The sequence below is a fragment of the Sinohyriopsis cumingii genome, chromosome 2 (assembly GCF_028554795.1).
Source record: "Sinohyriopsis cumingii isolate HCF-2022 chromosome 2, ASM2855479v2, whole genome shotgun sequence".
NCBI lineage: Eukaryota > Metazoa > Mollusca > Bivalvia > Unionida > Unionidae > Sinohyriopsis > Sinohyriopsis cumingii.
The window spans coordinates 126,576,606-126,603,363 of record NC_142962.1 but is presented as its reverse complement, the minus strand read 5'-3'; the positions used below and the strand labels follow the sequence as shown (position 1 = coordinate 126,603,363).

The 26,758-nt window shown below is 34.5% G+C and overlaps 1 protein-coding gene across 2 annotated transcripts in view; it reads left to right on the top strand.

Annotated features, from left to right (window-relative positions):
* LOC149805774 (uncharacterized) overlaps positions 1 to 26,409 on the top strand; it is a 65,056-nt gene extending 38,647 nt beyond the window's left edge. Inside the window, exons 8-13 of one of the 2 annotated variants that reach the window (XM_089950460.1) lie at positions 3,087 to 3,140; positions 5,572 to 5,633; positions 6,205 to 6,363; positions 10,813 to 10,947; positions 20,054 to 20,099; positions 20,880 to 26,409. In XM_089950460.1, the coding sequence (XP_089806586.1) occupies positions 3,087 to 3,140; positions 5,572 to 5,633; positions 6,205 to 6,363; positions 10,813 to 10,947; positions 20,054 to 20,099; positions 20,880 to 20,926 (503 nt within the window). In that variant the 3' untranslated portion in view covers positions 20,927 to 26,409. Of the gene's footprint in view, positions 1 to 3,086; positions 3,141 to 5,571; positions 5,634 to 6,204; positions 6,364 to 9,290; positions 9,403 to 10,812; positions 10,948 to 20,053; positions 20,100 to 20,879 lie in introns of those variants that run through there. The other variant, XR_016419785.1, reaches the window with a different exon arrangement.
* Positions 26,410 to 26,758: the final 349 nt, after the last annotated feature.

Here is a 26,758-nt window from a genome sequence, read left to right as displayed (position 1 = left end):
AGAGCAGTGTACAACATACTTAAATATGGTACAGCCTTGCTTACAACATATGTAAATATAGTACAGCCTTGCTTGTATCATACTTAATTATGGTACAGCAATGCTTACAGCATACATATGTATGGTACAGCCATAACTAAAGTACAACCATATTTACAGCATAGACATAGATATGGTACAGCCCTGCTTTCAGGATAATTAAATATGGTTCAGCCATACTTACAGCATACATGAATATTGTATAGCCTTGCTTACAGTATAGTATTACATCAGTATGGTACAGCCTTGATTACAGTATATTTAAATAAGGTATGGCCTAGCTTACAACATACCTAAATTTGGTAAGCCTTACTTACAACATACCTGAATATGGTACAGCTTTGCTTACTGCCTGCTTAAATGTGGTAGTCTTGCTTATAATACACTTAAGTATGGTACAGCCTAGCTTGCAACATACTTAAATACGGTACCACACTGCTTACAAGATATTTAAATATGGTACAGCCTTGCTTATATCATACTTAAATGTGGTACAGCCTTGCTTATATCATACTTAAATGTGTTAAAGCCTTGCTTACATCATACTTAAATGTGGTATAGCCAGCATACTTAAATATGGTACAGCCTGGCTTGTAACTTACTGGTACTTAAATATGGTACAGCCTTGCTGACATTTCAATTTTACAGCCTACAGTCTTGCTTACAACAAACTTGAATATGGTATAGCCCCGCTTACATTTAAGTATAGTACAGCCTTGCATACATAATATTTAAACATTGTACAGCCTTGCTTGCTGTTGATTTAAATATGTTACAGCCTTGCTTACAGCATGCTTTAGTGTAATGTGATTTTGTTCATAATGCAGTAAACTTGTATGGCTTATATAAATGATGGATCACTTTAGTACTCTCCCATTCAATAAATATTAACAATAGCATGTTGAGCACTTTGTTTAATCTTCCAAATGGCTTATATAAATGATGGATCACTTTAGTACTCCCATTCAATAAATATTAAAAATAGTATGTTGAGCACTTCATTTAATCTTGCAAATATCTGTAGTCAATACATTTGATAAAATATTGCACATTAGCTAGTTTGCTGAAACTTTTGTTGCTAGGAAGTTTTATGTGCATATCTACTTAGACTAGAGGAGTCTGTTGGGACAAATATCTGGAACAACATGTACAAATTTAATATTCTGACTTCTATGTAGACATGAAATCTAAAATTTTGGGAGATAAATGTAAGATCATGATTTTGAAAGGTTAGGGTCATTAATCTTCTAAATTAAAAATGATTGTCCTGTGACTCTTATTGCGATTACTTTATAACAGCCAGAATTCTATGATATTGAAGGGCTAGTGTTCCAGAGTACCCGTCAAGAATGGCCACCACTCTGACATGACCAGTGGCCAGCATTTTAGTGCAATAATTGTCAAATTTATCCCTTGCAAGCGGCCACACATTTGCTGTTTACAGATTGAAATCTCACTAATATTTGTTAATTTCTCAACTCAACACTGACATTTCTTCCAACAAGCTGATAAAGTAACTTTAATCTATACAAAGAGGTACCTAATCCAATTACCCATACTGTTGTCTGTTCCTTAGATGTTGGGTTTTGTCACTTTGATAATTACTGGTTTTTATTACCACTGATAATTATCAAGATTACAGAAGTGAACCAGCGCTGTCCATTACGGATCACTGCCATCTCACCTCTGTCTGCATGGGTTCAAGTCTCGGATTCAGCCAATGTAGGTACATGAGAAAGCTTGCCAGTAGCTTCTTGTGGGTCGGTGGTTCTTTCCGGGGTTTTCCCGTGTTCTTCCTCCACCATTAATACTGGCCGCCATGTATAGCCCATCGTGTGCTGAAAAATGGCGTTAAACCCTACAGCAACAACAACAAAAAGAAGTGAACCACTGAGATGAAAAGTGTTGTTCAGGTCATGTCAGCATGACATCCATTCACCAGATAGTAAAATGGTTTGTTATCCCTTAATGGCTTTCCTCTCATGGATTGCAAAATGTATATTACAATGCACCAGACTGGAAGAAAAAAGTAAATCACATGACACAATGTTGTCAGACATTCCTGGAATGAAAAGAAGTGAAAGCAATTCATTTAAATGAAAAGAGTGAGAGTCTTTTGATCACGACTGAGAATTTTGATGTCAGAAAGATTAAACTGAACATTGTCAAGATACATTTAATTGCAGTTAGTGGGAAGACAGAATCTGTGGTTTAGAGGAATAATTACATCCAAATGTTTATGCCCATATTTTACTGAAGAGGGCACTTTGCACCATGATTGATGGTTATTCATAATTTTATTTTAACATTGATGTTAGTTTGTCACATGCATAATATTCCTGTGATTTTTAATGAAAACAATAAATATATAGAAAATTGGTATGCATTTCATACTTTGTAGTTATTACTCACATCTTTGTGATCCGGACTGCTCCGGTGGCCTAGTGGATAGAACGTCCGTCTCGGATGCGGGAGGTCGTGGGTTCAATCCCTGGCCAAGTCAAACCAAAGACTTAAAAAATTGGCACTAACAGCTGCCTCGCATTGCAATCAGCATTAAGAGGTAAGTGTTAGGACTGGTCAGCCTGGTGTCAGGATAATGTGACTGGGTAGGACATCATGCCACATGTCTGCGGCAGATGCCCCAGTGCTAGACATCACTATAAACTGCCACACTTCAGACATTGTAGCGATATGACTGAAAAATTGTTAAAGCTATATTAAAAATCAAAATCACACACACACACACACTTTGTGATCCTGCTTAAGAATGGACACCCCTCATACAAGGTTACCTTCCTGCAGCTGCAGAAGAGGTGGCCTTATAAGAGTGGGACCACTGTAATTAAAGTTGTATGTTCAATTTAAACTACAGTCCCATCTTATTAACTTGATTACATTATCCTTGTAATAGGATGATGTAAGATTTAGAACAGGTAAATGGATTTTGTTAGAAGTTATACACATTTGTCTGATAGCTAGGATTGTTTACCTTTTTTCAGAAGTCATTTTTGTTTTCATGATTGTACATTGTCTTGTATTTATAGATAAAAAGGTGAATGCAGTTGTATTCGGAACAGGGACAGGAGGTACTCTCTCAGGTAAAAACAGTGTGTATTTATAACTGCTTTATGAGATTAAATAGTGCAGTGTGAAAATGTGTGCTTTGCAGTTTTGGTCCAGGGATTGATTCAATTTCTGACATGCAGTGATACTGGGTTGTTGAATATTTCTGCAAAGCTGTTGATTACTCTGACCTCTTTGTAGTTTCAATGGAAGGTTTCAAAATAATGTGATCTGTGGTTCAAGGTATTGAGTATCAAGGCAAAATCGTTATTTCATAGAAATGCAGTATACCAGAATTCTATCTATTTGTTTGGCACATTAACTATGTTACTGGAGTGCCTTAGAATGCAGGATTAACAGTATTAATCTACTTTATGTTTTTGCATTTGTAAGTCACTCTGCCACATAATCTGTGAAAAGTCAATTGGGTTGGGAGTTGGGTTGTAATTAAATGCTGACAGTGAGTGTTTGATGACTGTATTAAGGCTGATAAATCACAGTCAAAAACACAGAGTTGGGTTGTGATTAAATGATGACAGCAAGTATTTGATGACTGTTTTATAGCTGATAAATCAGTCAAAAACACAGAGTTGGATTTTAATTAAATGCTGACAGTGAGTATTTGATGACTGTATTAAGGCTGATGAATCACAGTAAAAAACACAGAGTTGGATTGTAATTAAATGCTGACAGCAAATAATTGATGACTATTAAGTCTGATAAATCACAGTCAAAAGCACAGAGTTGGATTGTAACTAAATGCTGACAGCAAGTATTTGATGACTCTATTAAGGCTGATAAATCACGGTCAAAAACACAGAGTTGGATTGTAATTAAATGTTAACAACAAGTATTTGATGACTGTATTAAGGCTGATAAATCACAGTCAAAAACGTAGAGTTTGGTTGTAATTAAATGCTAACAGCCAATATTTGATGACTATTAAGTCTGATAAATCAGTCAAAAGCACAGAGTTGGATTGTAATTAAATGCTAACAGCAAGTATTTGATGACTCTATTAAGGCTGATAAATCACAGTCAAAAACACAGAGTTGGATTGTAATTAAATGCTGACAGCAAATAATTGATGACTCTATTAAGGCTGATAAATCACAGTCAAAAGCACAGAGTTGGATTGTAACTAAATGCTGACAGCAAATAATTGATGACTCTATTAAGGCTGATAAATCACAGTCAAAAGCACAGAGTTGGATTGTAATTAAATGCTAACAGCAAGTATTTGATGACTCTATTAAGGCTGATAAATCACAGTCAAAAACACAGAGTTGGATTGTAACTAAATGCTGACAGCAAGTATTTGATGACTCTATTAAGGCTGATAAATCACAGTCAAAAACACAGAGTTGGATTGTAATTAAATGTTAACAACAAGTATTTGATGACTGTATTAAGGCTGATAAATCACAGTCAAAAACGTAGAGTTTGGTTGTAATTAAATGCTAACAGCCAATATTTGATGACTATTAAGTCTGATAAATCACAGTCAAAAGCACAGAGTTGGATTGTAATTAAATGCTAACAGCAAATAATTGATGACTATTAAGTCTGATAAATCAGTCTAAAACACAGAGTTGGATTGTAATTAAATGCTGACAGCAAATATTTGATGACTTTATTAAGGCTGATCAATCAGTCAAAAACACAGAGTTGGATAGTAATTAAATGCTGACAGTGAGTATTTGATGACTCTATTAAGTCTGATAAATCACAGTCAAAAACACAGAATTGGGATGTATTTAAATGCTGACTACAGAGCATTAATGCCATTATTGCATAGATTTTTTAAAATCAAAGTTATCTCTGTTTAAATTTCTGAACTTCATATTTGACATTTGAAGGATTTAGGCAAAATATGCTAGATCTTCCATTTGCACAGCTGAAGTCCTTTTGATCAAAACAATAACCAATGGTGAACACTCACCAGTAGTAATTCTGACATTCACTAATATTAACCTTAATAAATAGAGATATTCGGTATTTCATATTGGTCCAATTTTGACTACAACTTTTTGGATGCAGAGGTGGTGCCAGTATTTTTTTTTCAAAGGCATTTGTTTCCATTTGAAGTAAGGACACAAGATACCGGCAAGATAACTGGTTTTTGTCACAGATTTATTATATTTTGATAATACATTTAAGTACTGGACCAGTCTACACTTGAAAAAAAGAAGCCAGATCTTACACGAAACAGGCTTTTAGCATTGTGACTCATGGATGTTATATGACTGAAAAATGTTAAACATCTAAACATGTCAGATCAGAAAAGGTCAAATCCATAGCACTTTATAAATCCATATAGATTTTGTCCATTTGTGACAAGAATTGTAACCATCTATGAATGCAGGTTAGCAGTAAACATAAATATAATGGAAGTTAGAGACTACTAAATAAATTCTTTGAGGCAAGCTATGTAATTGTTGATCACATTATTCATGTAATTTGCAGGGGTTGGAACGTACCTAAAGGAGAAGAACAAGAACATACAAGTTGTTGTTGCAGATCCTCAGGTTAGTGTGTCATTTCTTCCTGTCATAATTATCTTCCTCACAATTATTAATTTGCATAATTGGAATTTTGTACATAAATTGATAATCTGATTGGATTTCACATTTCTGGTACAAACTTGGATCAAGTTATTAATTCTTTTGTGATTTGTTTCAAGGATGAGTTCACAGCTGGTGTATATGTTTAATATTTAACTGAATTTTGTTTTCTTTGCCTTCGCTGAAAATAAAATAAGGAAAATTAATCATTTAAACACAAACTTATCTGAGAATGAAAGTTCCCTTTTGTTTGAAAACCTAGGTTCCCATTTTACAATATGTCAATGAAAGTTGCCCTCAAAAACATATTCTAACTGTATAAACAAACCTAGAATATTTCTGGATGGAATAATGTAAATATTGTACCCATTATAGGTTATTGATTAGAACTATTTCTAGTTTTTGTACCCATTATAGGTATTTGGTTAGAAAATACTCCACAGTATTTTTTATTCCTTACATTAAAAACAGAATCTTGAAAGACAATCTGTTGAACACTTATAGATGTATTAATTTCTCTTCTTATTCTCTCTAGGGAAGTGTATTATATAACTGGTACAAACATGGAAAGTTGGAAAGGTCTGAGGGCAGCTCAATAACAGAGGGTATAGGTCAAGGTCGTGTCACAGAGAACATGAAAGGGGCCCCTGTCGATGATGCATTTCTCATCAAAGATAAAGATGCTGTAGAAATGGTATGTAAGCTATGCAGTGTCATAACATGTTCATCAGTTATGTTGATCTTTTAACAGCTGCTGGCATGCAGCATTAGCATGGGATTTTTACAAAGACATTAGGGAATCACACAACTTTTAAAACCTGATTGAGACAGATCATGGAAGTTACCTTCATTTATTTATTCAAAATGTTTAGTAATTATAGACATTTTTTACTTTTGTTCAAGATTTTTATGCACTCTTGCTATCAAGGTTTTTACCCTCCAAAAATATTTGTCCAAATCTTTTACATATTTCTGTTGCTTCAAAATCTAATTAGATATTCTGCTAGCAGATTTGCACAAAAAAACACTTGATATATACCAACAAAGTTTGACATGTCTGTATTTATATGTAGATGATCTGATGATAATGTTATATGTATATTTACTACATTGCACATCCAGCCCTCCCAAGATACACTGCCTGATGATAATGCTAGAATTATATTTACTACATTGCATATCCAGTCCCCCCAAGATACACTGCCTTATGATAATGTTATAATTATATATGCTACATTGCATATCCAGCTTTCCCAAGATACACTGCCTGATCATAATGTTAGAAGTGTATTTACTACATTGCATATCCAGCCCTCCCAAGATACACTGCCTGATGATAATGCTAGAATTATATTTACTACATTGCATATCCAGTCCTCCCAAGATACAATGATGATCACCTCAACTTTAGGTTTGTTTTAGCAACAACAGTGCTTAAAGGTTATTCCAAAGCAGAAATCAAACTAGAGTGGTCTCCCCTGTTACAAGAAACAGGCATCAGGTCCCATCAGTTCCAGCAATTTCTTTTGTTTGTGCCTAATCAGTACTTTCTTTCTTGAGGCCTCATTAATTAAGGTCTTCATGTGACAGTCCATGTCTAAATTTTGGTGTCTTGTTCATAGATGGATATTTTGCACTGTAGTTGTCTAATTTTGTCATATTATAAAGTAATCAGTGCTGCCTTAATTGTCTGCCCATCGGTCATTGGGGCTTACAGGTCATCTCAGTACTTTACATTTTTATAAACTCTTTTAACTTATCATTTGATCCTGGTAACATGATCTTTCTGTTGTTTTTGTTGTTGTTGTAGGGTTTAATGCCATTTTACAGCACAAGATAGGCTATAAATGGCGGCCAGTATAACTGGTGGAGGAAGAACCCTGGAAAACCCCGGGAAGAACCACCGACCCAGGAGAAGCTACTGGCAGGCTTTGTCATGTACCAACGTTAGCCGAGCCTGTGATCTTTCTGTAACTTTCTTTCTGAATTTATCTTGATGCATAGTGTCCACTTAATAATAAGACTGGGGCACTATCTGACTGATTTCACCTATATATGATATTATTTTGCTAATTACAGGTATCTTCGTCATTAATATGGTGTGTGCAGGAGGTTTCAACTGGCATAAAATAATCACTTTGTGTGTATAAGCTGTATGGCGTGTCATTTGAACCAATGATACTTACAGTGGTTCACTCTCACTTGTCTGGAGACATATGGGTGACCATGATCGTCACTAAGCAGATGATTTGGGCAAATGAGAAAGAGCTAAGAGGCAGACACACACAAACACAAAGGATGCAGATGCAATCAGTATTACCACAGATGCCTTCTCAGTCACCTATTTCCTCATGACTGATTCACATAAAGGCAGAAAGGTCAACAATTCAGAAAAAGATCTGGCAATATGTACCATTTTGGATTTCATGCACCATCAGTCTTGTCACCCCTCATAGTGCTATAAACGGAGCATAAAAGCACTGGGCATTAACAGCATGGTATGATGGCAAACATGAACCAGTCCTGGACAACCCATCACCACATGCAGACCCCATTGGTATTTTGCTAATCTGCTTGCAGGATTTTTAGCCTTGAAATGTCAAAACTTACCTTGGTGCACATGGACTGGTGATGAATTCTCAGCCTGCAGCAACTGGTTTCCTAAGTCACACTGATTGGCTCCATGCTCATCTTAGTCTCAGGGGCTGTATCTCGTCAATATGAGCCCATTATTGCAAACCCCACTGACAAACATACCCCTTCCATTGTCAAGTTTGCTACAGGTTTTCTCTAGCTGGAAACAAATGCTCTCCTTACAAAAATGGCAGAAGCAATTGTTCACAGCACAAACTCACCAGACTTTTACTGCATACGTTTGCTAGTTCATATGGCCAGAGGCTAGCTTTGACAAGTCATAGATCTAAGCTTTCTCAGTTACCACATTCAGGCACATAGCTTCAGATTGGAGATGCCATTATTGTTTTTTTAGCACTGTTTAGAGGGATTTTTTAAAGGTCTGCCTAGATTTCCAAAATGTGTACCTTCATATTTGCAGCTTTTTATTTATTCATAGCAGTATAAAATACAGATAAGGAAATAAATTCATATTGTTGGAAACAATCTTATTAACCTTTTTCTTTTTCTTTCCTTTTCTTGTCCTCGCTAGTGTATGGGTTAATCTTGTTAAAGGGGCACCAGTGGGGATTAGAAAGGGACTGAGAGCTATTCTTTCAAGTCATATTTTGTTGTTCATCTAACCTGAATATTGCTATCTAATCAAAGAAGTGTTGACATCACTATAAGAAAGATGAATAAAGATCTGATTAGCTTTCAAATAGAATAGAATCCATTATTACATTGTTTTATGCTCAAGTCTCTTCTGCCATTGGAACCATTCACAATTTCTCAAATTAAAACACGAAATCTTGAAGGATAAGATTGAGGTATGTTTAAGAAAGTTTAATCAAGTCAATCGTTCTTCAGATTGATTCAGAATATGCTTATTTGTAAACACAGTATACATGGCTTTCAATGAACCGAATATGCTTATTGTAAACACAGTATACCTGGCTTTCAATAAAACACTGGCTTCAGTAGAATTCAATTTTCCATGTGTTGCAGATTGCAGAAGAATAGTGTGATTAAGCTGCACTGACTGGTGACAGTAGATTGAGTGACCAATGAAAATGAAGTTATGTTTATATTGTGTTTTCGTGCTAAGACTGCAGCGTTGGTAAGATGGTTTTCTGCCTCAAAATGCAGTCAAGTTGCCATGTTGAGAGAATTTTTAAAAAAAAATCATTTGGTTTAATTTGAAACAAATATAATGAATGCTTTAGTTTTACAATTAAACTCATTTTAAAATTAAATCTTGATATAAAGCTTCATGGGATGAAAATGGTAAACATTTATATCATTCTGATTTCATTTGACCCTCTTTGCCATCATTTCATTGTTTCTATATTTGATAATTTTTTAAGTATTCTTGATGAAATGTCTTGCACCCACCATTTCTCTAAATTGTCATTTGAATAAGTCACCTTGAATGAACTTCTTTCTATGCTATATATGTGCATGCAAGCATCTAGTTGATCAGACTGTGCTTACAACCAGGCAGCATAACATCATGCAGGCCATCATGTATAGCTTGTTATCAATATAGGATTTTCAACAACAAAAATTACAATATCTAGCAACCACTCTGCTTGCCAAGTGGTTAGAGCATCTGCCTCAGATATGTGAGGTCACAGGTTCAAACACCAAAGACTTATAAAAATGGTACTAGCAGCTGCCTTGCCTGGTGCTCAGCATTAAGAGGTTAGTGTCAGGATAATGTGACTGGGTGGGAGATGATGCTACATGTCTACGACATGTTGTGCCAGTGTTAGACAACACTATAGACTGCCACATTGTAGACATCATAACAATGACTAAAAACACACACACATACACAAACACACATACACACATATATACACACACATATGCACATGCATACACACACACACACACACACACACACACACACACACACACACACACACACACACACACACACACACACACTTACACACATGATATCTAGCTTATTATAGGTAATCACTACAATTTACTGCCATGAATAAAAATGAACAAAATGTGTAGATAAAATCATGTACCAGGAGTTTTAAAAAATTTACATACAGAACATGGTGTGAATGTCTTTTAGCTTAGGAGGGCTACATTTGTGAGGTATTACAACCATGAAAGTATTCTGAAGAAACATTTTACTCTAAAAAAGTTAATTTCTCCATTTTCTGATAAGTTGGAAAATGTATACATGTTGTTGGTTATGGAATTTTTTTTTTGATAATGAGTGGCTTCAAGCTGTACCTGAAAACTGTTAGTGATACCCTAATTGTATCAAAAATTATGTCCAATTTACTGTCAAGGGACATAGGTGTAGTTATACATGTAGCTTGATGTATACTTCTGGATTTAAAGGCAAATCAGGCTGTATTATACAGTGAATTCATTTGTTTTTGTGGGTTTGTAAAGAATTACATTTTGATGGGTATTTATACTTATGGTGTGGGAATCATGAAATTCACAAAAATGTTATCCCAGGAAAAATAGTGAATTTATAGGATATCCTTTTGTGTAGACTTTCCGCCTTCTTCATGAGGAAGGATTCTTTGTGGGAGCCTCATCAGGGCTGAATGTTTTTGCTGCCTACCAACTTGCCAGATCCATGGGACCAGGTCACACCATTGTCACCTGCTTATGTGATACAGGACAGGTACATTTCATACTTTCTGAAATTTAACTTTATAACAAGTGCTTTATTATCTCCTTGGGGTTTTGTTTCATAAGTAATAGTGTTGAAATGTTTAACCTAATCATTGATTTGTGTTACACAGGGTTCTTATCATTGCAACAAAATGAAAACCCAATTTCAAAATAGAAAATGTATCAATTTCAGTGTTATTATTGGTAAATACACCTTAGGCATTGAAATAAACAATTCATAATTTATAACTAAATGAAAAGTATAAAATAGAAATTTAACAAGTAACTATCTAGGCAAATAAAATAATCTGCTATGAGATTAGTTGGTAAAACTGATGAATCATTATGGTCTTCAGACGTTATTATAATGATGTGAGTGATGATTGGATGAAGAGAACTGATGAATCATTAGTCTTCAGACATTGTTATAATGATGTGAGTGGTGATTGGATGAAGATAACTGATGAATCATTATGGTCTTCAGACATTACTATAATGATGTGAGTGGTGATTGGATGAAGAGAACTGATGAATCTTTAGTCTTCAGACATTGTTATAATGATGTGAGTGGTGATTGGATGAAGAGAACTGGTGAATCATTAGTCTTAAGACATTGTTATAATGATGTGAGTGGCGATTGGATGAAGAGAACTGATGAATCATTACGGTCTTCAGACATTATTATAATGATGTGAGTGGTGATTGGATGAAGATAACTGATGAATCATTATGGTCTTCAGACATTATTATAATGATGTGAGTGGTGATTGGATGAAGAGAACTGATGAATCATTATGGTCTTCAAACATTATTAAAATGATGTGAGTGGTGATTGGATGAAGAGAACTGATGAATCATTAGTCTTCAGACATTGTTATAATGATGTGAGTGGTGATTGGATGAAGAGAACTGATGAATCATTAGTCTTCAGACGTTATTAAAATGATGTGAGTGGTGATTGGATGAAGAGAACTGATGAATCATTAGTCTTCAGACATTGTTATAATGATGTGAGTGGTGATTGGATGAAGAGAACTGATGAATCATTAGTCTTCAGACATTATTATAATGATGTGAGTGGTGATTGGATGAAGAAAACTGATGAATCATTACGGTCTTCAGACATTATTATAATGATGTGAGTGGTGATTGGATGAAGAGAACTGGTGAATCATTAGTCTTCAGACATTATTATAATGACATGAGTGGTGATTGGATGAAGAGAACTGATGAATCATTACGGTCTTCAGACATTATTATAATGATGTGAGTGGTGATTGGATGAAGAGAACTGATGAATCATTACGGTCTTCAGACATTATTATAATGATGTGAGTGGTGATTGGATGAAGAGAACTGATGACTCATTACGGTCTTCAGACATTATTATAATGATGTGAGTGGTGATTGCATGAAGAGAACTGATGAATCATTAGTCTTCAGACGTTATTATAATGATGTGAGTGGTGATTGGATGAAGAGAACTGGTGAATCATTAGTCTTCAGACGTTATTATAATGATGTGAGTGGTGATTGGATGAAGAGAACTGGTGAATCATTAGTCTTCAGACATTATTATAATGATGTGAGTGGTGATTGGATGAAGAAAACTGATGAATCATTATGGTCTTCAGACATTATTATAATGATGTGAGTGGTGATTGGATGAAGAGAACTGGTGAATCATTAGTCTTCAGACATTATTATAATGACATGAGTGGTGATTGGATGAAGATAACTGATGAATCATTACGGTCTTCAGACATTATTATAATGACATGAGTGGTGATTGGATGAAGAGAACTGATGAATCATTATGGTCTTCAGACATTATTATAATGATGTGAGTGGTGATTGGATGAAGAGAACTCATGAATCATTAGTCTTCAGACATTATTAAAATGATGTGAGTGGTGATTGGATGAAGAGAACTGATGAATTATTAGTCTTCAGACGTTATTATAATGATGTGAGTGGTGATTGGATGAAGAGAACTGATGAATCATTAGTCTTCAGACATTGTTATAATGATGTGAGTGGTGATTGGATGAAGAGAACTGATGAATCATTAGTCTTCAGACGTTATTATAATGATGTGAGTGGTGATTGGATGAAGAGAACTGATGAATCATTACGGTCTTCAGACATTATTATAATGATGTGAGTGGTGATTGGATGAAGAGAACTGATGAATCATTATGGTCTTCAGACATTATTATAATGATGTGAGTGGTGATTGCATGAAGAGAACTGATGACTCATTACGGTCTTCAGACATTATTATAATGATGTGAGTGGTGATTGGATGAAGAGAACTGATGAATCATTAGTTTTCAGACATTATTATAATGATGTGAGTGGTGATTGCATGAAGAGAACTGATGAATCATTAGTCTTCAGACATTATTATAATGATGTGAGTGGTGATTGGATGAAGAGAACTGATGAATAAATTACGGTCTTCAGACATTATTATAATGATGTGAGTGGTGATGTGATGAAGAGAACTGATGAATCATTATGGTCTTCAGACATTATTATAATGATGTGAGTGGTGATTGGATGAAGAGAACTGATGAATCATTACGGTCTTCAGACATTATTATAATGATGTGAGTGGTGATTGGATGAAGAGAACTGATGAATCATTATGGTCTTCAGACATTATTATAATGATGTGAGTGGTGATTGGATGAAGAGAACTGATGAATCATTAGTCTTCAGACATTATTATAATGATGTGAGTGGTGATTGGATGAAGAGAACTGATGAATCATTATGGTCTTCAGACATTATTATAATGATGTGAGTGGTGATTGGATGAAGAGAACTGATGAATCATTAGTCTTCAGACATTATTATAATGATGTGAGTGGTGATTGGATGAAGAGAACTGATGAATCATTATGGTCTTCAGACATTATTATAATGATGTGAGTGGTGATTGGATGAAGAGAACTGATGAATCATTAGTCTTCAGACATTATTATAATGATGTGAGTGGTGATTGGATGAAGAGAACTGATGAATCATTATGGTCTTCAGACATTATTATAATGATGTGAGTGGTGATTGGATGAAGAGAACTGATGAATCATTAGTCTTCAGACATTATTATAATGATGTGAGTGGTGATTGGATGAAGAGAACTGATGAATCATTAGTCTTCAGACGTTATTATAAATGATGTGAGTGGTGATTGGATGAAGAGAACTGATGAATCATTACGGTCTTCAGACATTATTATAATGATGTGAGTGGTGATTGGATGAAGAGAACTGATGAATCATTATGGTCTTCAGACATTATTATAATGATGTGAGTGTTGATTGCATGAAGAGAACTGATGAATCATTACAGTCTTCAGATATTATAATGATGTGAGTGGTGATTGGATGAAGAGAACTGATGAATCATTAGTCTTCAGACATTATTATAATGATGTGAGTGGTGATTGGATGAAGAGAACTGATGAATCATTATGGTCTTCAGACATTATTATAATGATGTGAGTGGTGATTGGATGAAGAGAACTGATGAATCATTAGTCTTCAGATATTATTATAATGATGTGAGTGGTGATTGGATGAAGAGAACTGATGAATCATTAGTCTTCAGACGTTATTATAAATGATGTGAGTTGTGATTGGATGAAGAGAACTGATGAATCATTATGGTCTTCAGACATTATTATAATGATGTGAGTGGTGATTTGATGAAGAGAACTGATGAATCATTACGGTCTTCAGACATTATTATAATGATGTGAGTGGTGATTGGATGAAGAGAACTGATGAATCATTATGGTCTTCAGACATTATTATAATGATGTGAGTGGTGATTGGATGAAGAGAACTGATGAATCATTACGGTCTTCAGACATTATTATAATGATGTGAGTGGTGATTGGATGAAGAAAACTGATGAATCATTATGGTCTTCAGACATTATTATAATGACATGAGTGGTGATTGGATGAAGAGAACTGATGAATCATTACGGTCTTCAGACATTATAATGATGTGAGTGGTGATTGGATGAAGAGAACTGATGAATCATTAGTCTTCAGACATTATTATAATGATGTGAGTGGTGATTGGATGAAGAGAACTGATGAATCATTAGTCTTCAGACATTATTATAATGATGTGAGTGGTGATTGGATGAAGAGAACTGATGAATCATTAGGCTTCAGACATTATTATGATGATGTGAGTGGTGATTGGATGAAGAGAACTGATGAATCATTAGTCTTCAGACATTATTATAATGATGTGAGTGGTGATTGGATGAAGAGAACTGATGAATCATTATGGTCTTCAGACATTATTATAATGATGTGAGTGGTGATTGGATGAAGAGAACTGATGAATCATTACGGTCTTCAGACATTATTATAATGATGTGAGTGTTGATTGCATGAAGAGAACTGATGAATCATTACGGTCTTCAGACATTATAATGATGTGAGTGGTGATTGGATGAAGAGAACTGATGAATCATTAGTCTTCAGACATTATTATAATGATGTGAGTGGTGATTGGATGAAGAGAACTGATGAATCAGTATGGTCTTCAGACATTATTATAATGATGTGAGTGGTGATGTGATGAAGAGAACTGATGAATCATTAGTCTTCAGACATTATTATAATGATGTGAGTGGTGATTCGATGAAGAGAACTGATGAATCATTATGGTCTTCAGACATTATTATAATGATGTGAGTGGTGATTGGATGAAGAGAACTGATGAATCATTACGGTCTTCAGACATTATTATAATGATGTGAGTGGTGATTGGATGAAGAGAACTGATGAATCATTATGGTCTTCAGACATTATTATAATGATGTGAGTGGTGATTGGATGAAGAGAACTGATGAATCATTACGGTCTTCAGACATTATTATAATGATGTGAGTGGTGATTGGATGAAGAGAACTGATGAATCATTACGGTCTGCAGACATTGTTATAATGACATGAGTGGTGATTGGATGAAGAGAACTGATGAATCATTACGGTCTTCAGACATTATAATGATGTGAGTGGTGATTGGATGAAGAGAACTGATGAATCATTAGTCTTCAGACATTATTATAATGATGTGAGTGGTGATTGGATGAAGAGAACTGATGAATCATTAGTCTTCAGACATTATTATAATGATGTGAGTGGTGATTGGATGAAGAGAACTGATGAATCATTAGTCTTCAGACATTATTATAATGATGTGAGTGGTGATTGGATGAAGAGAACTGATGAATCATTAGTCTTCAGACATTATTATAATGATGTGAGTGGTGATTGGATGAAGAGAACTTATGAATCATTATGGTCTTCAGACATTATTATAATGATGTGAGTGGTGATTGGATGAAGAGAACTGATGAATCATTACGGTCCTCAGACATTATTATAATGATGTGAGTGGTGATTGGATGAAGAGAACTGATGAATCATTAGTCTTCAGACATTATTATAATGATGTGAGTGGTGATTGGATGAAGAGAACTGATGAATCATTATGGTCTTCAGACATTATTATAATGATGTGAGTGGTGATTGGATGAAGAGAACTGATGAATCATTAGTCTTCAGACATTATTATAATGATGTGAGTGGTGATTGGATGAAGAGAACTGATGAATAAATTACGGTCTTCAGACATTATTATAATGATGTGAGTGGTGATGTGATGAAGAGAACTGATGAATCATTATGGTCTTCAGACATTATTATAATGATGTGAGTGGTGATTGGATGAAGAGAACTGATGAATCATTACGGTCTTCAGACATTATTATAATGATGTGAGTGGTGATTGGATGAAGAGAACTGATGAATCATTATGGTCTTCAGACATTATTATAATGATGTGAGTGGTGATTGGATGAAGAGAACTGATGAATCATTAGTCTTCAGACATTATTATAATGATGTGAGTGGTGATTGGATGAAGAGTACTGATGAATCATTATGGTCTTCAGACATTATTATAATGATGTGAGTGGTGATTGGATGAAGAGAACTGATGAATCATTAGTCTTCAGACATTATTATAATGATGTGCGTGGTGATTGGATGAAGAGAACTGATGAATCATTAGTCTTCAGACGTTATTATAAATGATGTGAGTGGTGATTGGATGAAGAGAACTGATGAATCATTACGGTCTTCAGACATTATTATAATGATGTGAGTGGTGATTGGATGAAGAGAACTGATGAATCATTACGGTCTTCAGACATTATTATAATGATGTGTGTGGTGATTGCATGAAGAGAACTGATGAATCATTACGGTCTTCAGAGATTATAATGATGTGAGTGGTGATTGGATGAAGAGAACTGATGAATCATTAGTCTTCAGACATTATTATAATGATGTGAGTGGTGATTGGATGAAGAGAACTGATGAATCATTAGTCTTCAGACATTATTATAATGATGTGAGTGGTGATTGGATGAAGAGAACTGATGAATCATTAGTCTTCAGACATTATTATAATGATGTGAGTGGTGATTGGATGAAGAGAACTGATGAATCATTATGGTCTTCAGACATTATTATAATGATGTGAGTGGTGATTGGATGAAGAGAACTGATGAATCATTACGGTCTTCAGACATTATTATAATGATGTGAGTGTTGATTGCATGAAGAGAACTGATGAATCATTACGGTCTTCAGACATTATAATGATGTGAGTTGTGATTGGATGAAGAGAACTGATGAATCATTAGTCTTCAGACATTATTATAATGATGTGAGTGGTGCTTGGATGAAGAGAACTGATGAATCATTATGGTCTTCAGACATTATTATAATGATGTGAGTGGTGATTGGATGAAGAGAACTGATGAATCATTAGTCTTCAGACGTTATTATAAATGATGTGAGTGGTGATTGGATGAAGAGAACTGATGAATCATTATGGTCTTCAGACATTATTATAATGATGTGAGTGGTGATTGGATGAAGAGAACTGATGAATCATTATGGTCTTCAGACATTGTTATAATGATGTGAGTGGTGATTGGATGAAGAGAACTGATGAATCATTACGGTCTTCAGACATTATTATAATGATGTGAGTGGTGATTGGATGAAGAGAACTGATGAATCATTATGGTCTTCAGACATTATTATAATGACATGAGTGGTGATTGGATGAAGAGAACCGATGAATCATTACGGTCTTCAGACATTATAATGATGTGAGTGGTGATTGGATGAAGAGAACTGATGAATCATTAGTCTTCAGACATTATTATAATGATGTGAGTGGTGATTGGATGAAGAGAACTGATGAATCATTAGTCTTCAGACATTATTATAATGATGTGAGTGGTGATTGGATGAAGAGAACTGATGAATCATTAGTCTTCAGACATTATTATAATGATGTGAGTGGTGATTGGATGAAGAGAACTGATGAATCATTAGTCTTCAGACGTTATTATAATGATGTGAGTGGTGATTGGATGAAGAGAACTGATTAGATGCATTGTTGGCTAGCATAAACTGTGCAGTTTTGGAATTAAGAATCATAATTTATTTACACAGTAATAGAGATTTGTTTGCATGTAATTATGTTTTTTTTATTTTAAAAAATCTATTGATTTTTCTCCAATAACAGCATATTTCTTATGAAAACATCTGTATTTTCTAATTTATGTGCAGAGAATTATTCCTAAACCATTACCATATTTGAACATTCTTAAATATTTGGAAGTAAATTTTATATATTTGGTGAAAAAGAATTTGCTATTTGCTAATTAAGGCCATGTTCAAGTGGTTTTCATGAATTCATTGGCATGATTCTCAAATTATTTGAAATTTGTATTTTGTACCTTTAGTTTTTAATTTAAAAAATGTGCTCTTCTTCAAAAGCCCTTTAAGATTTAATTACTAAGAGTTAAGGAACCCATGGCCTTACAAAATAAAACACAACTGTTAAGTATAGCTTAAATTCATGTGAAGGCCATGTGACTCTGTACCCCACAATTAATGTGTCATCTTTAAACTTAACCTTTTAAGAACTTGTCATACTTTGATTTTGAGCAAGAGACTATGCATATTAAATATAATTTTTATCAGCCTATATAGGTAAAATTGATGTATGAAGTTTGGAAGATAGTTTACATAGGTTGTGTCCTTACAGTGCTGCATAATCCTGCAGGAGCAGAGTGGTAGCATGCCAGACTCATAGTCAAAAGGGTGTGGGTTCAAATCCTAACTTCAAAGTGACCTGCATCAGCTGCAATGATGTATCCTTTGGCATTGCACTTTATTCCAGTTGCCTTGGCACTAAATAACCTACATGTGTTGTTGTGCCATAAAACACCAAACCAAACCAACCATAACAAAAACTGTAAGGAAATGATCAGCTGGTATGCAAGCCATGTGACCAATATTAGACCCATTTGGGCTTCTTATTGTAAATTTCTCTTCTGCAAACTGTACATCTGTGTTATAATATGCTGTTTTATGAGCCTAGTATAGCAAACTTGAAGCAACCTTTAAAAATTTTATTTTAAGTTGACTCACAAATGTAATTTTTCATTTTTCATAATATTTATTCACTGTTACTGTGACAAGAAACATTCCTTTGTTAATGGTTTTAACAGTATATAGGACTTGTGTGAATTTATTTATTTTGTGGGTATCAGTTTTTGTGGAGAATGACATTTTCATCACTAGATAACTTAGGGGATTGAGTCCTGTTGTTTCCCGAGAAGGATCATTGTACATTTAAAGGTCTTTAAATTGTGGTTTTAGCAAGCACAAAGTTGACAAAAATTTGCAGACCACAAAAAATTGTCAGTTGAGCATATATTTTAGTATGCGGGAAGTTTCAGTGAGCAATTGGAGGGATGGGAGACACCCCTCATCTTGGGAGGAAAACCAGGTTCATGTGTATGGTTGACAGTATGTGTTGTTTACATGAAAAGCATTTAGATTTACATGTTAAAGTGGAAGCATGTTTTAGATGTATCTTTAAATAACAGTGTAAAGCACAAGAGCTGTAGAAAGAAAGCATTTAAATCATTTTTATAAGGGATTAAAAATTCATGTAGCACTTGAAAATCATAACCCATTTACAATTACAGAGATACTATCAAAAGTTATTCAAGAAAGATGTCCTCCAAGAAAAGGGTTTGTATATCCTGTTTACTTGAAGAAGCTTTGTAATTAACTTTACTGAAAAGTATGGCATACTTCCAAACTCATCTTTTCATCATGCAATTTTTAAAAAAAAAGTCCATTCATTTGTTGGTTCAGTTGGAGAGAACAATGTTACATATGCTTGTCTGTATGAGGACTGTTTCTTAAGTTCAAGTGTAAATACTTCATTCTTTTATTCATTTTCTCTCTGCTACTGCCATATTCATATGAAGTTGGTCCATTTACATTGGTCTGTCATACTGGGGAGGAGAAATTCAGTTTAACAGTAGTCTGGGACAAGTAAAACATGTTGGCCAGATTATTATTTATTTTCACTAATGGTCAGAATATTATGAAGAATATAATCAGGAAATTCAGACTTCTTAGAATTTTAGGAAAACTTAATTCTGGGCAAGTGGACCATTTTATGATTTTGTTTGTAGCCATTATACTATAGTATAATGCTCCAAAATCCAATTTCTGTTGCTGGGTAATATTTTAAATAATATTTATTGATAACAATTTATAGTATTATATGACTGACTTATGTAATTTCATTTTGGTGATATTACACTCTGTTTTCAAATTTGTCTACATGGAGATTATTTAAAGAATTTGGCATTTTGCAGGGTTTTTTTCAGAGAATTTGCCTATTTGCAGATTATTTAGAAAATTGACTGTTTGCAGGTTACTTATAGAATTGACTATTTGCAGGATGCATATAAAATTGTCTATTTGCAGGTTAATTAGAGAATTATTTTTTATTTGCAGGTTACTTAGAGAATTTGCCAAAGATCTACTGGAAATATCTACATTAATGACAGCTGACTTGGAAGTTTGCATCAAGACCAAGGGGAAAGTTATTCTTTATATCTTCATGTAGAATCAAACCATTATAACAGAGATCACTTTAATGTGCCAGTAATGAATGTTACAAAAAGCAAGTTGTAGTAGTCACTAGTTGTGTGAAGTCTGAAGTTGTATTGTCATCATTGTTTGTTGACATATACAGGTATCAGTTGTGTGAAGTCTGAGGTTGTATTGTCATCATTGTTTGTTGACATATACAGGTATCAGTTGTGTGAAGTCTGAGGTTGTATTGTCATCATTGTTTGTTGACATATACAGGTATCAGTTGTGTGAAGTCTGAGGTTGTATTGTCATCATTGTTTGTTGACATATACAGGTATCTGTTGTGTGAAGTCTGAGGTTGTATTGTCATCATTGTTTGTTGACATATACAGGTATCAGTTGTGTGAAGTCTGAGGTTGTATTGTCATCATTGTTTGTTGACATATACAGGTATCAGTTGTGTGAAGTCTGAGGTCGTATTGTCATCATTGTTTGTTGACATATACAGGTATCAGCAGTTTGCATTAGTTGTTTATCACTAAATTCTGTTTGATCAATTTAAAAAAAAATATTTTAGAATAAGGATATAGAAAAACATTTTACATGAGAAGGAGACATATAAACTGACACATACAAATTGGCACATACAAATATATAAAAAGAACAGAATCATACAAGTCAAGTATGTTAGGTACATGTACTTTGTTTTACAAGCATAAAGAGATAAATATGTGAAGCTTTGACCAATTAGAGTAATGTAAGCTGTGTATCCAGGTAAATCCAACTGGATCCAATTAATCGCTGATCATATATTAGATGTTTTAGGTGGTTCACAGTGGTTGCAGCAATTGATATTCATTAGAGGTAAAAGAATTTTCATTGTGATGTTATCCACAAAATGTGGCAGATACTGGAAACTAGTTGAAATCCTTAATTCATTTGTGGCCATATTCTTTGAATATTTCTGTATATCTTTACTGTTTATAAGTTATTGCTAAACATAATTTAAAGTCTGCCCACTGAATTAGATAAAGCTTATTAGAAATGACATTGTCAGTCCAGCCATCCATCAACAGCTTGGTTTTTCACAAGATAACTTGACTGGGAGTTGATGGGACCTCAAAAGAGTTTAGTTTCCATCCTTGTCTGTGATTATTTGGATTATTTAAGGCCCTGATTTTCAATCCCCTTAACTTTCATTTCCATCCCTTAACATTCCTAAGGATTTTTGGATTTTAGCCAGATTTGGCTCTCAGCTGTTTATTGACAATACCTTAAATAAGTTAACATCACTGGGAGGGGTTATATCCCCTGATTGTCCATTGGCCAGACTTTGGATTCCACAGCTTACCTTTACTAAAGTTTTTGTTGCATTTCAGCATAATCTGATATGACTATTTATTTTGATGAGAGCTTGACAGTTTAACTTGTCCATTGCGTCATTTACAGGAGTTGTGCCCCATTCTGTTCTGCTGACTAGTTTCCTTGTAATTGTTGGATTTCAATGAAATTTATTCTGACAAGACCATGAAAAAGTTTTGTTTTTAGTGTATATATTATGATTCAGAAGAGTTATGGCCCTGGATTACTCTCCTCTGTTTATGGTTCTACTGAGCAAATTTTAAGTAGTGGAGCCTTTTGCAATGCATCCATTGCTCATAGGTTGGCCTATTGCAAACAAGCCTTTCATAGTGTGGGGCCTTTTGTAATACATCCATTGCTAATAGTAGGGTTTTTTGTAACACAGCCATTGCTGATAGTAGGGCCTTTTATAATGCATCCATTACAAATAGTGGGGCTTCTTGCAATGCATCTGTTGCTAATAGTGGGGCCTTTTGCAACACATCCATTGCTAATAGTAGGGCCTTTTGCAATGCATTCATTACTGATAGTGGGGCCTTTGCAGTGCATACTGCACACATAGCTAATAGTGGGACCTTTTGCAATGCATACATTGCTAATGGTGGGTCCTATTGCAATGCATCCATTACTAATAGTAAGGCCTTTGCAATGCATACATTGCTAATAGTTTGGCCTTTCCACTATATCCATGGCTAATAGTTTGGCTTTTCCAATGCATCCATTGCTAATACCAGTTGCAATGCATACATTGCTAATAGTGGGGCCTTTTGCAGTGTATTCATTGCTAATAGTGGGGCCTGTTGCAATGCATCCATTGCTAATAATGGGGCCTGTTGCAATGCATCCATTACTAATAGTGGGGCCTGTTGCGATGCATCCATTACTAATAGTGGGGCATTTGCAGTGCATACTGCATCCATTACTAATAGTGGGGCATTTGCAATACATACATTGCTAATAGTGGCACCTTTCCAATACATCCATTGCTAATAGTGTAGCCTTTTGCCTTGCGTCCATTGCTAATAACAGGCCTTTTGTAATGCATCCATTGCTAATAGTAGGGCCTTTTGCAATGCATCAATTACTAATAGTCGGGCCTTTGCAATGCATAGATTGCTAATAGTTTGGCCTTTCCAATGCATCCATTGCTAATAGTGTGGCCTGTTACAATGCATCCCTAACTAATACTGGGTCCTTTTGCAATGCATCCATTACTAATAATGGGCCCTTTGCAGTGCATACTGCATCCATAACTAATAGTGGAGCCTTTTGCATTGTACCCATTGCTAATAGCAGGCCTTTTGTAATGCTTCCATTGCTAATAGTGGGGTTTTTGCAATGCATCCATTTCTACTAGTGGTGCATTTTGTAATGCATCCATTGCTAATAGTGGTGCATTTTGTAATGCATCCATTGCTAATAGTGGGACCTTTTGTAATGCATCCATTGCTAATAGCAGGCCTTTTGTAATGCTTCCATTGCTAATAGTGGGGTTTTTGCAATGCATCCATTTCTAATAGTGGTTCATTTTGTAATGCATCCATTGCTAATAGTGGTGTATTTTGTAATGCATTCATTGCTAATAGTGGGACCTTTTGTAATGCATCCATTGCTAATAGTGGGACCTTTTGTAATGCATCCATTGCTAATAGCAGGCCTTTTGTAATGCTTCCATTGCTAATAGTGGTTCATTTTGTAATGCATCCATTGCTAATAGTGGTTCATTTTGTAATGCATCCATTGCTAATAGTGGTGTATTTTGTAATGCATCCATTGCTAATAGTGGTGTATTTTGTAATGCATCCATTGCTAATAGTGGTGTATTTTGTAATGCATCTATTGCTAATAGTGGTGTATTTTGTAATGCATCCATTGCTAATAGTGGGGTTTTTGCAATGCATCCATTGCTAATAGTGGTTCATTTTGTAATGCATCCATTGCTAATAGTGGTGTATTTTGCAATGCATCCATTGCTAATAGTGGTGTATTTTGTAATGCATCCATTGCTAATAGTGGTGTATTTTGTAATGCATCCATTGCTAATAGTGGGACCTTTTGTAATGCATCCATTGCTAATGGTTTTATTGTTTACTAATTGAACTTGTGTGAGAAATGATGAATACAGAACGAATTGTTTAACGGTACTCAGTCTTATACTTGTGAATATATTGAACATTTTTTTGTTAGAATACGTTTTAATAGAATCTAATGTGTCAGCCTTTTATAAATGCAAGAATGAAGCTCTAAAGATGCCGCTTTTGTCACCACTGTGGCAATATCAATGTTTCTTACAGTGATAAATTTCATTATCATGTTATGAAATATATAATTATTACATTTATTTTATTAAAGGACTTTTTTTTACAAATAATTAATAAATTACTTTCATTTTGATACTGAAATGAGGAACAAGTAAAGCAAGATATTTCACATTCTGGAAACAATTTTCATATGTGACAAGTTGCGAGCATGATGTGACACTGATTTGCTTGTAGCTCATAATTCTCTAATAATTACCCTATGTTACTGCACGTAAGTCAGGTCCAACTGCAGATATCTAAGACCCAGATCTGTCATTGTATAATGCAACAGCAGATCAGAGTCTGTGTTGTTTGTTAAGCTGATTATGCCTAACAAACTGCATAGTCCCAGGTGTGCAGGTACATTATGCAGTAGCAGATCTGGGTCTATGAAGTTTGCAGTTGGATTCAACTTAGAAGTGACTATAAAATGTAATGACTTTTGTACTAATCCATAACATTTGAGTGATACAATATAAAAAGAAAAGAAGAAGCTTTTTGATAGGTAGAAGTGACTGTAGGATTATACATTGATAAAGAGTTCAACCATTACCTGTATCAGGATTCAAGAGAGCCTCTTATCGTGAAAACTGGATTAAAGTTTGTTAATCTCTAGATATTTGCCTAAAGGCAACTGGATTGCCATGTATGTTTTAAATGTATTGATTGTAAAGGTATTACAGGTACACCCCACTATATATTGATTCATTCAACATTAATTTTTATGTCATAAAATAATTCAAACCCCTTTGTTGGAACCTATGCCCAGCCACTTACAAAAGATGTGCATGACTCTACTGAGTATATCCACCACTTCTGGAAGCTACAGAATGGCATAACCCTAGTCTTTGTTCTGACTCTACTGAGTATATCCAACGCTTCTAGAAGCTACAGAACAGCATAACCCTAGTCTTTGTTCTGACGCTACTGAGTATATCCAAAACTTCTAGAAGCTACAGAATGGCATAACCCTAGTCTTTGTTCTGACTCTACTAAGTATATCCAACGCTTCTAGAAGCTACAGAATGGCATAACCATAGTCTTTGTTCTGCAATCACAGCATTCAGATCACATCTCCAGGATTGTTATTTTTGTCAGAATATCTGAGTAATCAGTAGCCATCATGTTTCCAATGCTCTGTCCATAGGATGCTGGTAACTCTGCTAATCGCCATATTACAAAGAATGCATGGAAGAGTGACTTTAGAAGTTTAAATGGAGGTAATTCAGCAGATGGAGTCAAACGAGTGAGCTGTTGGTGTTGCAAGTCTGTTCAATCTACCTAGCAGTATGGTGAAGACAGACTTTAAAAATGTTAGAAACTAGTGTTTTTTTATCTACTGTATGTTTTCAGTTGCAATTAAATATATAAATCTTAGCTTTGTTTTTGTTAAGCTTTGTTGATTTTTTTGGCCTATAAGCATGGGAATAATTGCTTCACTATACAGTAAGTATTTTCACTCTATGTCGTACTTTTGATACATGCATCAACAACGTTAAGTGAAGTGTACCTGTATCCATACTTTCATTATGTTTTGCTCTGCAAATGAATTTTACCATACTTTATGTGTGCATGTAAGAAGAAAATATCAGTTTGCATTACCCTTTGGAAATTCTTTCAGTTATCTGAATTACAAGTAGGAATTTTTGTATGCATAACATTGAAATAGAATTGTCTTGTATTTAAACCTTTTATATACATATATAACTGGAAATGAAAACCTGTTTCATACAAAGTTTTTGTAAATGTGCATGACCTGAGAATAAAATAAAAATTTGTATAAATCAGTACATTGGTTGTTTCTGCAAGTTCCACAGATCCTGCATCTACGATTATTTTCTTGAAACATGGAGAGAAAATTCAGACAAAATCAAGATTTGTGTCTGTAAAACACTGCAAACCTATCAAGTCAAGGTAAACAAAAATAGATTTTAAAAAAAATGAAGAAATTCTTTAATTGTATTAAAAAAATCTAATTAGATCATATGGATATGCTTTACAAACGTACATACAGAATTTTTATTTATCTACTGATTTTTTTTCTTAACTGTGCTCTCCAAAAGCAGTCATCACAGGACTTAATACATCAGCCAAGCTATTGTCAGCCAATTTATACATGAAACGGTGGTTGATTAC